The sequence below is a fragment of the Chenopodium quinoa genome, unplaced genomic scaffold (genome assembly GCF_001683475.1).
Source record: "Chenopodium quinoa cultivar QQ74 unplaced genomic scaffold, ASM168347v1, whole genome shotgun sequence".
Taxonomy (NCBI): domain Eukaryota; kingdom Viridiplantae; phylum Streptophyta; class Magnoliopsida; order Caryophyllales; family Amaranthaceae; genus Chenopodium; species Chenopodium quinoa.
This window is the reverse complement of record NW_018742329.1, coordinates 6,957,716-6,973,385: the sequence shown is the minus strand read 5'-3', so window position 1 is coordinate 6,973,385 and position 15,670 is coordinate 6,957,716. Positions and strand designations below refer to the sequence as shown.

Genomic DNA, 15,670 nt, shown 5'->3' with positions numbered 1-15,670 from the left:
CAACCACGTAGCCGTTTTGAGACAAGGATAACTCTATCACTAACCAAACCAGTGGTAGCAGTTGACATCTAAGTCAGATGACCGCCTGTATTACTTGGGATAAATACAGGGGGTACCTATTGAGTTAATAGCCAACAAACATTGGCGAATCAAGGGGTCTAGCCGGCCTTCGCCGCCTGGTACCTCTACTTCTCAAACAAAAGTGACGGCGACTGAGTAACTCCAACGTTATCTCATAAGTCACTCCCTCAAATTTGGTATGGAACCTGAAAGGTTTGAGTCGTCCGCCTGTTTTTAACAAACAGGGGCACTCAAACCCCTATTCCTACTAGGTAACCTATTGAGTTAATAGCCAACAAACATTGGCAAATCAAGGGGATCAGCCGTCCTCCGTCGCCTGGTACCTCTACTACTCAATCTAGATTGTGACAAAGACTAAGTAACTCCTATGTTAACTTAATAGTCACTCAAACTTAGTATGGAGCCTAAAAGGTATGAGTCGTCCGCCTGTTTTAACAAGCAGAGGCTCTCAACCACTACTCTTGCTAGGTTAACAAATTATGAGTTAAAAGCCAACAAACATTGGCGAATAAAGGGAAACAACCGGTACCCGCCGCTTGTTATCTCTACTACTCAGTTCCTTGGCGACTAGGTAATACTCATGTTTACTTGGTCAGACCACTTTCCTACTTGGTTAAATTTACAAATGACAGGCCCGCCTGCCTAAAAGGGATCCAGACAAAATAGTTCGAATACCGATTGGATAAATGGCCGACTGATCGTCTATCCTGGAATTAGACAACCAGTCGTCCAGGGGCATAGGCGGCGTACTAACTATCTGTACCTGTCTGCAACGTTCGGCCATGTAAAACAGTCGGTCTAGTAAACAATTGGATATTAGATATGGTATACTTAGACAAATTTGAAGCAAAACAAAAATTCATTAAAAATAAGTCGCTCATTGAAGACCAGCAAAATATTCAAAGCCCCGGCCCCCTGGCCGGGTAAACACAAAGCAAACGGCACGCAGGCCGTGGAAAGAATACATAAAGCTTAAGAAGGGGGCAGTTCAGTATTAGCAGCTGCCGCCTGGTCAGCACTCTTCTTGCTGGACTCGGCTTCATCTGCATCCTTTTTTGATGCCTTACCCCCAAGCGGCACAAGCGCCACTACCGGCTCCTCCTCCTCCGACTCCTCCCCCAACGCCTCTTCTTCAGCAGCCGCCAGGATCTGTTGATTATATGCATCCGAGCACTGGCGGTACGTTCTTTCCCAAGAGGCAAAGTCGGCACTGGGGAAGAGGCGGCCCCAGGTCATGCGCTGGATTTGAGCGGAGTCTTCCATCATCTCCCGGACCAGCTCTTTCTTCTCTTGCTCGGCCTTTTCCGAGAGCTCTTGGGTAAGACTCTTCTCCTGGGTCACCAGGCGTTCCTTTACGCTCGCCAAGGATTTCTCCATGGCTTCGTAAGAGTACATTTTCAGGCGAAGAGGTTTCAGCTCGGCCTGGAGATTTGTGATGGTCGCCTCCAGCTCGTCATTCTTCTTCTGGGCCGCCTCTAACTGAGCCCGAACAGCGGCGGTAGCCTGCGCCTGATAATAAAGAATATCAATGGTCAATACTTCATTTTGGGCAATTTAAAACATTGCCTTATCACAGTCAGAGGCGGCCATAGCTTTTGCAGCCTTTACCTCTTTGTTTTTCCGATCAAGCGGCTTGCGAAGGCCGTTAACTCGGAGCAGGGCCTAAGTAAAAAACAAAAAAAAAAAACAGGCGTCAGTTTCCAAACAAAAAAGAAAGCAGGCGTCCAGAAAATTCAAATACTCAAAAATATGCTAAGTATACCTCAGCAAGGACCCCTGCAATCCCGTCAAGGTCAAGGGTGCCGACACCCCTGACCGCCTCCCTTTCAGCCGGAGGAACTGCCCTGATCATAGACTTGGCCTTCTCTACCAAGTCAGGCCCCTGGGGGCCGGCTGCATCAAGCATAAACAAACGGATTAGACTTAGTAAAAAAGGAGCAAGTCTAAAATTTACAAGGACAACTTCATACCTCTAGGTGGCCCAGTTGGAGCTTTAGAAGAAGTGGCCGGCTGTTTCTCAGCCGCCACCTGTTTCCTGGCAGAACCAGGAGAGCTCCCAACAGTCGTCTTCCGGGCCTTGGGGTCCGGCTGTTGGGAAGATGAAGCTCTTGGAGCACCCGTCTAAAAAAGGAAGAAAAAAAAAAGTCAGTATATGCATAAACACTCCAAAAAGAGGGTGAAAGGTTCGGAGCTCACCAAGGGTGCCCCCTTCTTGGGGGAGTCGGTTGAAGCTTGTTGCATAATAGAGGCCCGCAACATGGCCGCCACAGTCTTGGAGGCGGTTATTTTGCTCATGGCGTCAGCTGCAAAAACAAACGGCAAAGTTAATAAAAGATAAACAACAAATGTATGAAACAACAGAGTATTCGACAGGCCGACTACCTCTTGAGCACCGACTGCTGAGGCCACAGGCGGCCAAAAAGTACTCGTCATAGAGCCACTTGAAGCTCGGGACGCAGTGCAGGGGTACTTGCTCTCGTACCCCTGAAGTAGAGTCGACCCTCGACTCTACTTTAAAGAGTCCTTTGTCAAGGATCTCTTTCTTAGCCTTGGGGGGAACAGGCGGCATGCTACGGCCGCCTGCAAGAAGAGGCGGATTCCTGTTCCACCTATTGAAGCGCTTGTTCTGCTCAATGTCAGAACTCTCAATGATGAGGAAGGTGCTCCGCCAGTCCTCCCACTTGTTTGCTTTACCTCTTGTCATGAGGTAGCCCCTGTGGCTTGTCAATTGATACCAGCCGGTACCGCCTGTCTTAGGGGTCCGGCTGAGATAGTTCATATGGGCGAAAGCCTCGAAGCTCGGCTCCACCCCGTGCAGTTCGCACCCGGCCACATAGCCGAGTACGTTGACCCAAGAGTTTGGGGCTAACTGCCATAACCCCAACTCATACCCATCCAAAATCCGCTGAACAGCCGGATGTAATGGGAAGCGAAGCCCTGCCTTGATGGCCGCCTCATAGCAGCCAAAGCAGGAGCTTTCATAACTGGAACCAGCCGGCCAGACGACTGTGTCTTCTGGATCCGGCACAAACACTAGAAAATCGGGGCCCATGGTGTGGTTTGCAATAAAGCTCTCCACTTTTTCTTGCATGGATGTGATTCGGCCCCGAGGTACCGTGCAGTAGTAGGGGGTATTTAGCTCTCGGTAAGAGGCGGATGGTTCCGCCCAATTGTCCCCCTTCTCAACTGCGTGAGAAAGTCTCGCCTCTTGCAGGCGGCTGTTTTTCTCTTCTGTACCCAAAGAAGCATGGCCAGAAGAGCTTGACGAGGAATCGTCCTCGGACGAGTCTGAAGAGGACGACTCCTCCCCTCTCCCGGAGGGGCCCGCCTCCTCTCTTTGAAAAGGAGCAGATTTGTTAACTGTTAAATTGGAAGGGGTCACTATGACTCCCCCCACAGAATTGCCGGCATCCAGGCCGCTTTGTCTCACTTCAACATCTGGCGCCTGGTAAGATGTTTCACTAATCGGCACCCTGTGGGAGGAGCCGTCTGAATTTGAGATCCTAGCTGTCTTTTTCGTTCTGGCCATCCTGCTCTGCATAGACACAGATACAGTCGGACTTTGTATAAAGGGCAAAGATGGGTCCGGAAAAGGGCAGGCGACACTCCTAGTCCTAGATTCAGCCGTCCCCGGTGACCGGCTGATCACTAACCTAGGTCGTGTCGTGTGCTTCCGTGGTGCCATTTCAGAAAATAAAAAGAAAATTAAGAGTAAGAGAACTGAGTTACCTGAACGAGTGACGGTTGATGAAGTTCTGAAAATCCTGTGCAGTCGGCTTGTCAGAACAGGCGGTAGGCAGAAAAAGTCCAAAATGTCAGAGCAAGTTCAGGGGTCCGAATGTTCTCAAATAGTTCTCAAAGTGTGAAAATGACTCAAGGCAACTCTCCCTTATATAGGCGAAGTGAGAAGGCGAAGGGTCACTTCCAGAATTCAAAATTTGGGCGGGAAAATCTCTCGTCCTTTCGCCGACTGACACCTGTAGCAGGCCGTCGCCCGTTACTGTGCGACACCTGTCACAGGTAACACGTGACCAGTCACGTGCCACCTGTGAGGGGCAAATGATTAGGGGATTTTGCTCCCACCAATCGGAATGCGCCAAGTGGACCAATCAGGTCCTGCTAAGTGTCTCCTAGTTGGAACTGTCAGGACTTGCCACGTGGCACGCGCTTATTCGTCCACCTTGGACCTGTTATGTCACGACATGTGGCATACTCCATGCCTAATGGAGAACCCGGCCACCCAGGCCCAACTTCCGAGGGAAGCCCAATCGGCCCTAGGTTTACCTAAACCTAGAATGGGCACGTTTCCCAAGGTTATAAATACCTCCCTTAATCCTCATTAAAAAAAAAAAACACAAGAAGTTTACGCGAAAAACATTACGGAACACATTAATAACCGGCTGATCTCGCTAACAAAGCAGATTACCTACATTTAACACTCTCACCTAGAGAGACCTTATTACTTTAATTTCCGCATTAATTACTCCTTAATCAGGTACTAACTTGACCGTTGGAGGCGGAGCTCACAGGAGTCTCCGTTATTTTGCAGGTACAGGCGTCCGGTTCCAGTCTCGGAATTGTAACTCTCCCGCGGGACATCAGAAAACCCCGAAACAACCCTATTTAACATTGTTTTGAAAATTAAATTCCATTTTAATTTTTAAATTTTTGGTTTTCTATATATATATATATATATATATATATTTGTTGGTAGACGCTACGGACTTAATTGGCTTGAGCCTTAGTATGGAGACCTACTAAGTGAAAACTTTCAAATTCAGAGAAACCCCGGAATTAATAAAAATGGGCAATCCTGAGCCAACTCCTTTTGTCAAAAGCAAAAAATAAAGATTTAGAAAGCAACAATAAAAAAAGGATAGGTGCAGAGACTCAAAGGAAGTTGTTCTAATTTTTTTGACAAGAGATATTATGTTATTTAGTTATGATTTGTTAACAATAGTGAATAATATAATTTAATTGAAATTTCCTAATTAAATATGAAAATTATGCACTTTTGGGAATTGTATATTCATATTTAATCAAAAATTAATTAGGAAAACGGAGGAAGTAATTTTATTTCAATATGTGTTAAAAGTTTATAATTCAATTCTTATTATAAAAACGTGCATCGCACGGGATTAATCTAGTATAACTAATATATAAAGCTAAACTTTTAGCCAGGCGAAGAGGCAGTGACACTTGGCGTTCCAAATTTTCGCCAAGTGTTGTACCACGTAGGATAGAGTTATATAGAATTCAATTTGTAGGATAAAAAAGTTAATTTAGAATTTTATTTTCAATCAAATTTGGATATAATTTTAGGATAAAATTGTTAATTTAGAGTTTTATTTTTGATAAAGTACTATTGAAAAAATAATTAGATTATAACTCTCATAAATTATCATATAAATTTATTTTTTTGTATCATAATATTTTTCCGGAACGAAGGAATTAGTTCAAAATGTGTCACATCCATTGTTTATAATATATTCTAATCAATTAAAATAATATACTTCACAGTTTAATATAATTTTATTACTGTGTGTAGACCTATAAATTAGGTCGGGTTACCAGTCATTTTAGGCAGGGTCATTATTTCAGGTTACGGGTCAAGAAATATTTTTCACCAATATTATTATTATTAGTCATTACATGTCTACAGGTTTAAATCGTCACAAAAACACATCAATTCCTAAGTAATTTTGTATCAATAATATATTTTAAAATTTGACATATAGATTAAAAATATATCTTAAAATTCAATAAACAATCCGGGCCTCGCACGGGCACAAAACTAGTGTCTATAATACGAAGTAGTGTTTTTTTTTTTTTTTTTTTTTTTTTTTTTTTTTTTTTTTAAATAGCATGTGTATAGACTATAATAGTTTAACAACACACAAACTTGTAAACGAGATAACACTTTTTAGGGAGTAATCTCAAGGACACTCCTATATCTTTTGACGACAAAGTGTGGGTGATGGGGGCTTGTGATGGCTTCTTGTATTACTTCGTACTCACAAGCTGCATTTCCACACAAGGCTTGCGCCCTTGCTGCCGAAAAGGCAAGAGCAAATCACATAATCCGATTCCAAGAACTTGAACTATGATACACTGGCAACCCATAGGCATCCCGGTCCCTAGGCTACGATGTACTCCAACATACAATGACCCATGCAACGGTTGCAAGGGTGTGGGGCATGAATTTGACACTAAGGGACTGTTCTCATTGACTGAACTTAGCTGAACTTAACTTAACTTAACTTAACTTATTAGAGCTGAACTGAACTGAACTGAAATGAATTTTTTTATAAGAGAAGGAAATTAGGAGTTGAGTTGAACTGAACTGAACTTATTAGAGCTGAACTGAACTGAAGTAAACGCATGAGAACAGGCCCTAAGCTATCTTGGGTGATGTTATAGTAAGTGAACTATTACAACTTTTCAACTTCTTGAAGAAGAAAGTTCAAAACTTGTATGTGTGTTTGATAACTAAGGGCACCTTCTCGATCTTCTGATTCTTCTTTTCATAATTGTTCTTTTGCCCATGGTCGTAAAAACGGTGGTCCAGTAGCTGCATCCCACATTATTACAGTCTACTAACATGTATGGATGTATGGGTGTCTCCATAACTGTGTTAAGATTGTTAACCCCTAGAATCTCAAAATGCTGTATTATAAAAATTCAATGTATTTAATCTTGTCTTTCCAACAAAAAGAAACTTTTACTAACAGTGGAGAAATAATTGCTGCATATAAAATTATTATGTTAAGCATGAATTTGAGTTTACATCATTTACTCAACACACTTATTTTCTTTTTACATGCATGTTTGATGCAAATCTTCTCAACTTATTTCTAAAGAAGAATGACATACAATGATATCGCCGTGTTAAAACAAGTATAGGCAGAAGTTGAGATAATGATCAACAATTGTTAACTCGTATGAATGTTTAGCAGATTGAGGAAAGATGAGCAAACTTTACCTTGAACAACATTAAAAAGGCATAATCATTAAGATCATCACACTGCTGCAAACCCATTCATCCTCCATTTGAGTGGCTGATAAGTCATTTCTGTATTTTCTTCAGGTTTACTCCAGGGTAATGTGAGCTTTGCCCACTTCTTCCTCATCAAAGCAGCACCGAGGCGGTCATCCAATTTCTAGACAACATTAGGGTAAGAAAGATTGATGAGGATCGAGAAGGATAAGAGCTTTGAAAGATAACACTTTGAAGGATTATGCAAAGCAAAAACTTTTTTGTGATATTGTAGAAGAGTGGATAAATTAACTTTTTAGGAATAATTGACATGATATAATTGCCTCATAAGCACTTTTACATTATTCACTTAATCTTCTTTGACCGTCTTTTGTGATTTATCTATTAGAAAAAACATAGTCATGTGAGATCCAGTTAGATTCGTCTTGAAATTTACTTTTCAAATATCAATTATTTATAATTTTTACAAAAGTATAATTAATGATATTAATAGCCAAAGTAATGCATTGGCAAGTGTGAAACCCCTTATGGTGCAATAAAAAAAGAACGGAGGAAGTATAATCCTATGTTTCATCCAAATTTCTTTGGTTGTTTTGGAATAATCCAATGTTTTAGGGGTGATTTGTCAAATAAAAAAAAGTTTTTCCTATATATTATCATATATAAAACGAGACTACAAGTACAAGAAAATGATTTTTTTTTGAGAAGGCACCTCCAAAATGGGGTTTACCCTGAATAATCTCAAAGCACAGGTAAAACTCATAAATATTCATGCATGTTTTCGTACTTATAAAATTTTAAACATTAAGTTGAAATACCTTGAGGCATAATCCACCATAAACATCACAGATGGGATATTCATGAGGGCAACAGTAGTCTGATTCAGGGCAGCAAACAGCGTTGGTGTAGTCACAGCAACCTTGAATCAGACAAAATCCAAAAGATTCATATAGGCAACAGCAAGTCTGTCCTGGCAGACAGTATGAGAAATCTCCACATTTACTAGGTGAGGGAGGTGGGGGAGGGGAAGGATGTGGAGGAGGATGAGACGGTGGTGGTGGAGGTGGTGATGGAGGAGAAACGGGGGGAGGGGAAGGCTGCAGAGGAGGTGGTGTTGGAGGAGATGGAGTAGGTGTGGGAGGAGGTGAAGGCAGCAGAGGAGGCGGTGTTGTAGGAGATGGAGTAGGTGTGGGAGGAGGTGAAGGCAGCAGAGGAGGCGGTGTTGTAGGAGATGGAGTAGGTGTGGGAGGAAGTGGGGAAGGCAGTGGAGGAGGCGGTGATTGGAAAGATGGAGGAATGGCAGTAGGAGGGGAAGGCTGCGGATGAGGTGGGGAAGGTAGTGGAGGTGGAAGTGTTGGGGAAGTATCAGAAGATGGAGAAGGGTAAGGAGATGAAGCTAATAAAGTTGTCTGAGAAGGATATGAAACTAAGGCATTGATTCCACAAACTCCGTATGGTAAGTCAGTGTTCCTTCTTATGTATATGTAGCCGTTCATTCCCCATCTAGTGCCCCAAGAGTTCTTCACTATCCAATAATCCTTGTTTCCTTCAGAGCCGTAGCCAACTATCAGAACAGCATGGTTGATGTCATCTGGATTGCTCGAGCAAGCACCATCATAAATTCCCTACTCAGAACATATGGAACAATCTTTCAGCAACGAATTTTCCAATGTTAACTGATCAGATTTTCGATAAGAATGAAACCTCAAAACCTGAGTGTGAAAGGGAGATTACTGAGACCTAGTTACTTTTTACTTTTAAATGCACTAGATTGGACTTAAAATCTGATAACAAGAAGATTAAATTCTACAGAGTAAGACTAATATCAATCAGCATATCAAGGTTCCAGCATATATGAAATTGTAGAGAGAATGAAGTGCATAATAATTACTTTGAAGTTGGGTAGATTGAACAGAAATTTGGTTCAAATTTCATATGTTTTTCGTCAAGATATACATCTGCATTCTGAACTGTTACCACATATTTGGTAACATACAAAAAAAAAAAAATGAAATATGCAGAAAAACATGACTCTTTTAACATTATACATATAAACATACATCAATATGTATAAAATCAGTCATAGATGTTAGCATATACTTACTCCAGTATACAGCTGAAAGTCAATAGATGATCCATCTATGCCAACACTTATAGGCTGTCTTACAGTTGCACACAGGAGAGCGGTCTCTGTTTCTTCCACATATCCATAGCCATTAATGTTTACAATCTTCTTTTCCATCTGAGAAACAAGAAAATTGAGTTCAGACATGCTTAGCAGGCAACTGATCATTTGTTAGCTAAGCAGAAATCTAAATTTCACGTCACATACCCATGTTGGATCCCTTCAACATGGGTATGGACATGATATACTTCATTTGGGACCAGAATTCTACAAAATTCTAATTAGATGGCGAGTCTGACTCTTTAGACAGATACTCATGTCTGACATGGGTACCCAAGTCCGAGTAATATAGCTTGCTAGCAAACAACTCACATCATTGACATTAACATCTCATGAACGTGAAGAAAACTGAGTAGGACCTTGTTGGTAGTACAGGTACCACCACTTCCACTGTAAGGGTAATTAGCTTCACCCCCAACACCACCATTGTTTGTGACCCACTTGAACGCATTACCCATGTAACCCCCATCGCAGCCATCATCATCCTTGTCACAATCTACAAGCTCCTGCTCTGAGAGGCTGATGAGTTCTTTCTTATTGATCGCGTTGATTCCTTCAATAGCACCAATAGAAGAGAATGCCCAGCTGCTTCCTGTATGCACAAGTCACAGGGCATGTAATTACTGAATTACAATAAATTCCTTTTCTGTCAATATTCCTATACTTGCACAACTTATAATTCCATGAAATTTGTAATACCTAGCTAGTATACTTTGTACATTGTTTTACCCCTTATGCGAAACAATAGACTTTATCAAGTCGTTGTCTATTCTAAAAAGCATAGGTTACTTCCGGGAAAACTATATGCCCTGAGTTAGGATTGAAAGGCAAAACAAGGGCAGTCACTTTTGACAGATTAGATAGTTTAATACTTCGTATTGATTTAGAAGCTATCGAAATAGATTAAAGTTAATTGCACTAATGTAACACTTTGAAGACAGGTTTGAAGCTATATATTTTCTAGAAAATCTTCAAAATGAATATAATCCCATGTTCAGTAACTAATGTGCCAATTAAGACACTGAATTTCAATAACAAGTTTAAAATTTTGAACTGTAAAAATCATGAGAGTAGCTCAAAAGTTCACCAATCATCACATTGCCACACAAAAATTTATGGCTAAATTTGTGCATTAGCAATAAGTATATAAACGACCAAGATGAGTACTACCCTGTTTGGCTGTTCATGTTCATATGCATTTCGTTCAGGCGAGTTTGAACAAGCTTTCAACTGAGCTTCTCAATACGTTTAGAAGGTTGTAGAGTTTGTGAAAAGTTCACAATTGATTATATTCATGAACATTATCAAGTTGTTCATGAACATAAACAAACAAGCTCATAAACTTACACAAATGTGTATATTAATGTTCGTGTTTTAACTTCGATCATTTATTAAATTAATAACTAGCTACAACCAAACTCAAAACTCAGCTAATTGTTGAGAATCTCAAGCCCATTTGTACCCCTTTGTTAGCATTCTTAGCTAGTTGTTTTCCAAAATGTTGCAAGTTTTATGTTACTTAGGCTCGATGTACCCATGTCTGATACGGGTAAGTGTTGACTCGCTGTTTAGTGAAAATTTCTCTATGTGTCTAAGCCTCATATTCATGTCCGAGTGTTTAGATTCAAATATAGGTATTTAACTATTTAAGGTGAAACGAAGAGTCCCAATAACATACCAAGTATACTAACACACCATATAGAATTATAGACACACTAGTACACCATATAGCCTAAGAATGTTTTACCACCTACAATATAAATAGAGTACGAGTATTTTAGTCAACCTTTCTTTTTTTTTTACCTTATCTAACCTTTCTTCAAATACTACCTCTGGTTCAATTTCCTCGCAATAAAGGAATATTTTATGGCTCACAAATAATACCCCTTTGTTGCGAGTAAATTGAACCGGAGATAGTAACTTGTCTAAGAAATGTGTTATTTTTTTTAAAAAAACTACCACCTACTAATTTTAGTTGCAACACTTGAAAATTTACAGTATTCGTATTCCATTGGAGTGTAAAAAAAAAAATGATCTTTGATCGGAGAGTATTAAAAAATGAAAAACAGAGAGTATAAAGATACATACCACAAACACCCTGATCCTTAACCGGAGTAACCACCCCCATCTCCCTCCAATCCAAAGACGGCGGCGCGTCGCAACTCAACACCAAACTCTCGCGCGTATCCCTCCATTGACCCAACCCAACCGGACTCTTCACCTTACCCAAATACCTCTCTCTAAACTCCTCATTACTCATATCACTAAACCGGTTCAACCCAACCGTAAACCCTGTCCGGTTCAAATTTCTCTCAACAACAAATTTCAGATTCCTTTCAAAGTTCTCGAACCTTCTCGTTGACTCCTCCACTTGATCATAAGACATTCCATGTTCATCCCTCCATTGCTGGAATAACTCCTTTACCCGGCTCGATGATCGGAGGTCTTCCGGTTCGAACCCAGGAAGTCCGGTCCAACAGAGACATGGTAAGAGGAAGAGAGAGTAGAAAAGAAGATGGTGGATTGGTTTATGGGTACCCATTTGTAATTTGGGAAGACTGAGTTTGGATTTGAATTAAATGGTTGATTTTGATTATACTGTTGTTTTGATTTGATTTGGTGAACATTTGAATTGTTCTGTTTTATTTCTGTATTAGATTCATGGATTTTGTTAGTTTGCTCTTATTAAAATTGCAAGTATTCCTAATTTGCTTAAAATTATTGAGCTGCCTTGTCACTGTTATCAGTATTTTAGGTTGCATTTTTTTTACGGGGTTGCTCATTTTTAAAATTTAGGATCAGTATACATTGACTGAACTAGGTGAATTGAACTGAACTTATTAGAGTTGAATCGAACTGAAATGAAATGAATATTTTATAAGAGAAGGAAATTATGAGTTGAACTGAACTTATTAGAGCAAAATTAAACTGAACTGAAAATAATCGTATGAGAACAGACCCTAATCTTAACAACCGCACTTATTTAATATCATGTTCTTTTAAGTTGAAGGGAAATAAGCTTAACGGAATGAAACGACCTAAATTAAACTGAATTGAATTGACCTAAACTGAATTGAAATAACATGAATTAAACTGAATTAGAAATAAGTTCAATATAACTTGGTTTAGATTGACTTCCCTTAAAATAAAATAAATTTAAACGGTGGTAAATGACAAAAAAGTCATTGTATAGGTACCTAATTTTGCTTTTTGTTGAATTTGGATTTCTAATTAAAAAAAAAAAAAACCCAAATAATATAAGGTTAAAAAAGAACAAAATGTATGCAAATAGTTAATTAGCCGCACTTGGATTGTAATTTGGCAGGAATTTGTTAGCTAATAGTAGTAAACATGAACACAAATTTGCGTGGCTAGTCACAAAGTATGGCATGCAAGGTTACCTGGTCAGGGTTTACTCAATCAGAGGTTGTGTTGTTAAGGTTACTCGACCAATCCTGTGTCTTTTAAGCTGCTCTGTTAAAATCTATTCTGTCTGTGTTGAGCCATAATCTGCTTTGCTCTGCTGACTTAATCTATTTTGCTAAAATTGCTATGTTTGCCTAGAAGCTCAAAAGAACATGTCCACTCGATTAGTCAGGGGTTATATGGCTAGAGTTATTTGATTAGGGATCATTATTTTGATGTGAGTCGGCTTAAAAAAAGCATTGGTTTGTAAAATATACTACTACCTCGTAAATTTTTATGTGGAACTTTGGAATATTTTATATTTCACAAATAATACCCCAAAGTTGCACATAAAAATTAAGTAGTACTCCCTCTGTTTTTAAATACTTGCTCCATTTCTCTTGGACACGCATGCCGATGCTAATCTTTGATCACTTATATCTTTAATTATCAATAAGTATAAATTCTAACAATTGAAAATTAATAATTTATTCATTGAGATGATTCCAACAAGTATACACAAGACTATATTTTTTCTTATGTATAAGTCACAAACATTAGTCAAAGTAGGACAAATGAATAGTGCTAAAAATAGAAATGGAGCAAGTATTTAAAAACGGAGGGAGTATTTCGTACGTAACATTTTTAGTTATTTATGGCCTATGGGCTTGTGCTAATGCCTGTATAGAAAAACTAATAATCTATATAGAGCCATCAAGTTAGGCCCATGAAATTTAATCACGTACTAGACCAAAGGCCTGCAACTGAGATGGGGAGAAGGAGAACCACTATCAAGCTCCATTGTACGAAGTACTCTTACTCTATATAATCGAACATGAAATATATCAAGTACAATGCAAAATCGCAAAAACTATAATACATAACTAAAAAAAACTATCGTAGTTTTATTGTTTTTTCCATATTAAAAAAAAAAAAAAGTTTGTTGACTTTAGATTTTAGAAGACTTCATTGTAAAGTTTTCTTTTTGAATGGACGACGGCAAAAAAGGTGGTAAATTTTTGCTATATTTTCCAAAGGTTGTCAAGTGGAATTTCTCTCTTCATTGACTTTTCTACCGGAAATCATTTTCTCCACAACAATAGCCAGATTCTTGAGATTAAGCTCAATTATAGTATTAGCAAACAAGCATGTGTCTTTCTCGTTACTATCATTGGGTACGTCCACAGTATAAGACTCAACAACCAACGTCTTATAATTTCCATTTCCATTCTCTACCACCTCGTGTAGTGAGGTGGTGACGTGAAAATTGATTAGCTTGTGATCCCCATCAATTACTCGATACACACTTATATGTTGCTCCTCGTCCATTCTCTCAAGCCTTTCTATGCTAGTTTTGCCTGGCAAACCTGATCCAAAAAAAAATCTGACGAACTGATCCGACCTCTCCAACCCCAGATATTAGGGTGCAAGTTTGGACAAGTTTCTTAAAAACATGGGGCCGGTCAAACCGGCGGATGAAGGACCACACCACCGGGAGTGGTGCATTGATGGTTTGTAAGATTTGTGAGCCACAACGGTGACGTTGAACTTGACTTACCATTATATTGTAGGAGATTTAAAGAAGGTGATTTATGTATAAGAGCGAGTACAATTACTTTATGTGGTACGAATTTTATAGTAAGACTATATATATAGAAATATAGAATTGGCGATTCATAAAACTCACATCATCAAAGGTGGTCTTAAATATTAGGATGTATAAATTCAATTGTAATACGAATTATTAGTATTTACTTAAGTTTGCCTCGTGAAGGAGGATATAGACCATGCTAACTTGAGGACAATAGATATCATCCTTGGATTTGTTGTATCTCACGTGAACGTCACATGGTTACCTCACTCTAATGTACATAGTAGTTACAACGAAAAAAAAAACACTGCAGAACGTATTTTTTTCCAAAAAATCGTGAAACGTTGCTTAAAATTTGGAATCTTGATTAAAAATTGACCAAAGACGTAGTTTTCCAATAATTGTTTTATCAGAAATAGATCGGTTACAAGAAAATTTGTAACCATATGACGCACAAGTATGTTGGAAAAAGTCGCACCTTTTATCATAGTTTCAAATTATACCGTGTACACGTAGTATTCCGTATTCAACTATTCATTATTCAGTAAAATGCAGTATTGTATAATTTATTTATTTATTTTTTAAAATATAAGGCACTTCTAAATTTAGTAATTTAAAGTTCAATTCTATTAATCATCTCTTTTTAATGCATAAATAAAAATTAGATGGCGAGTGAGATAAAAAATTTAATTAGTGAAGTGTTGGAATGTGACTCAAGAATCAATCGAGGCTTGGCATATAAGCTAAGGGGATGAATTACTTGTGTTAAGCAAGGAAGCATTGGATGGGTGATCAACTTCAACTGGACATATCTCCCAAACTACTTGCAGTTTTGAGGTGATTCAAGTTGGAGGTGATTCAAGTTGGAGGTGAAAGCTTGTTTCAAGAGCTTTCCAATGATAGGTCATAAGCTTAATTTCGATGAGAAACGAGGAAGTTACAATTGTTTTACTACGAGCTATCTGTGCTGACCCGAACAGGGGATGCACGCCCGTGCTAAACTTGGCACGTCCGTGCAGCTCCAGTTCCAGACGAGCAGTAACTACTGGAATGATTTATCTAGGCTAGCACATCCGTGCCTACTTGATACCCTGTCCAAGTCTGTCGGTATAAATATCCATTAAGGGTTATTTTGTTCATTAAACCCAAATCTTTAACCCTTATAAAAGTCCCAAGCACCAGGACTGTAGCAAATTTTACTGTTCCTTATGAATAGTGGATTGACGCCCTTGCCCTTAGCCCCTGAACTTGATTGCCCAAATTTCCAGGGTTAGTTTGGTATTGAGTGAAACACAATTAGAGCTAGGGTTCTTGTTCTGGAAACCCTTGTGCTTTAGAGTGGAAATTAGTGAGAGATTACTCTTGTAAACACTAATTAAAATAAATGCAATCATTTTCCTTGTTCTTGGGT

At 39.2% G+C, this 15,670-nt stretch overlaps 1 protein-coding gene across 1 annotated transcript; it reads right to left on the bottom strand.

Moving 5' to 3' along the window:
* Nucleotides 1-6,411: 6,411 nt before the first annotated feature.
* LOC110691266 (low-temperature-induced cysteine proteinase-like) lies at nucleotides 6,412-12,023 on the bottom strand. Its single transcript, XM_021868194.1, has 5 exons — nucleotides 11,352-12,023; nucleotides 9,623-9,855; nucleotides 9,183-9,320; nucleotides 7,897-8,703; nucleotides 6,412-7,241 (listed from the first exon to the last, which is right to left on the bottom strand). The coding sequence occupies exons 1-5, from the start codon at nucleotides 11,803-11,805 to the stop codon at nucleotides 7,101-7,103; spliced, it is 1,773 nt and encodes a 590-aa protein (XP_021723886.1). The 5' UTR covers nucleotides 11,806-12,023; the 3' UTR covers nucleotides 6,412-7,100.
* Nucleotides 12,024-15,670: the final 3,647 nt, after the last annotated feature.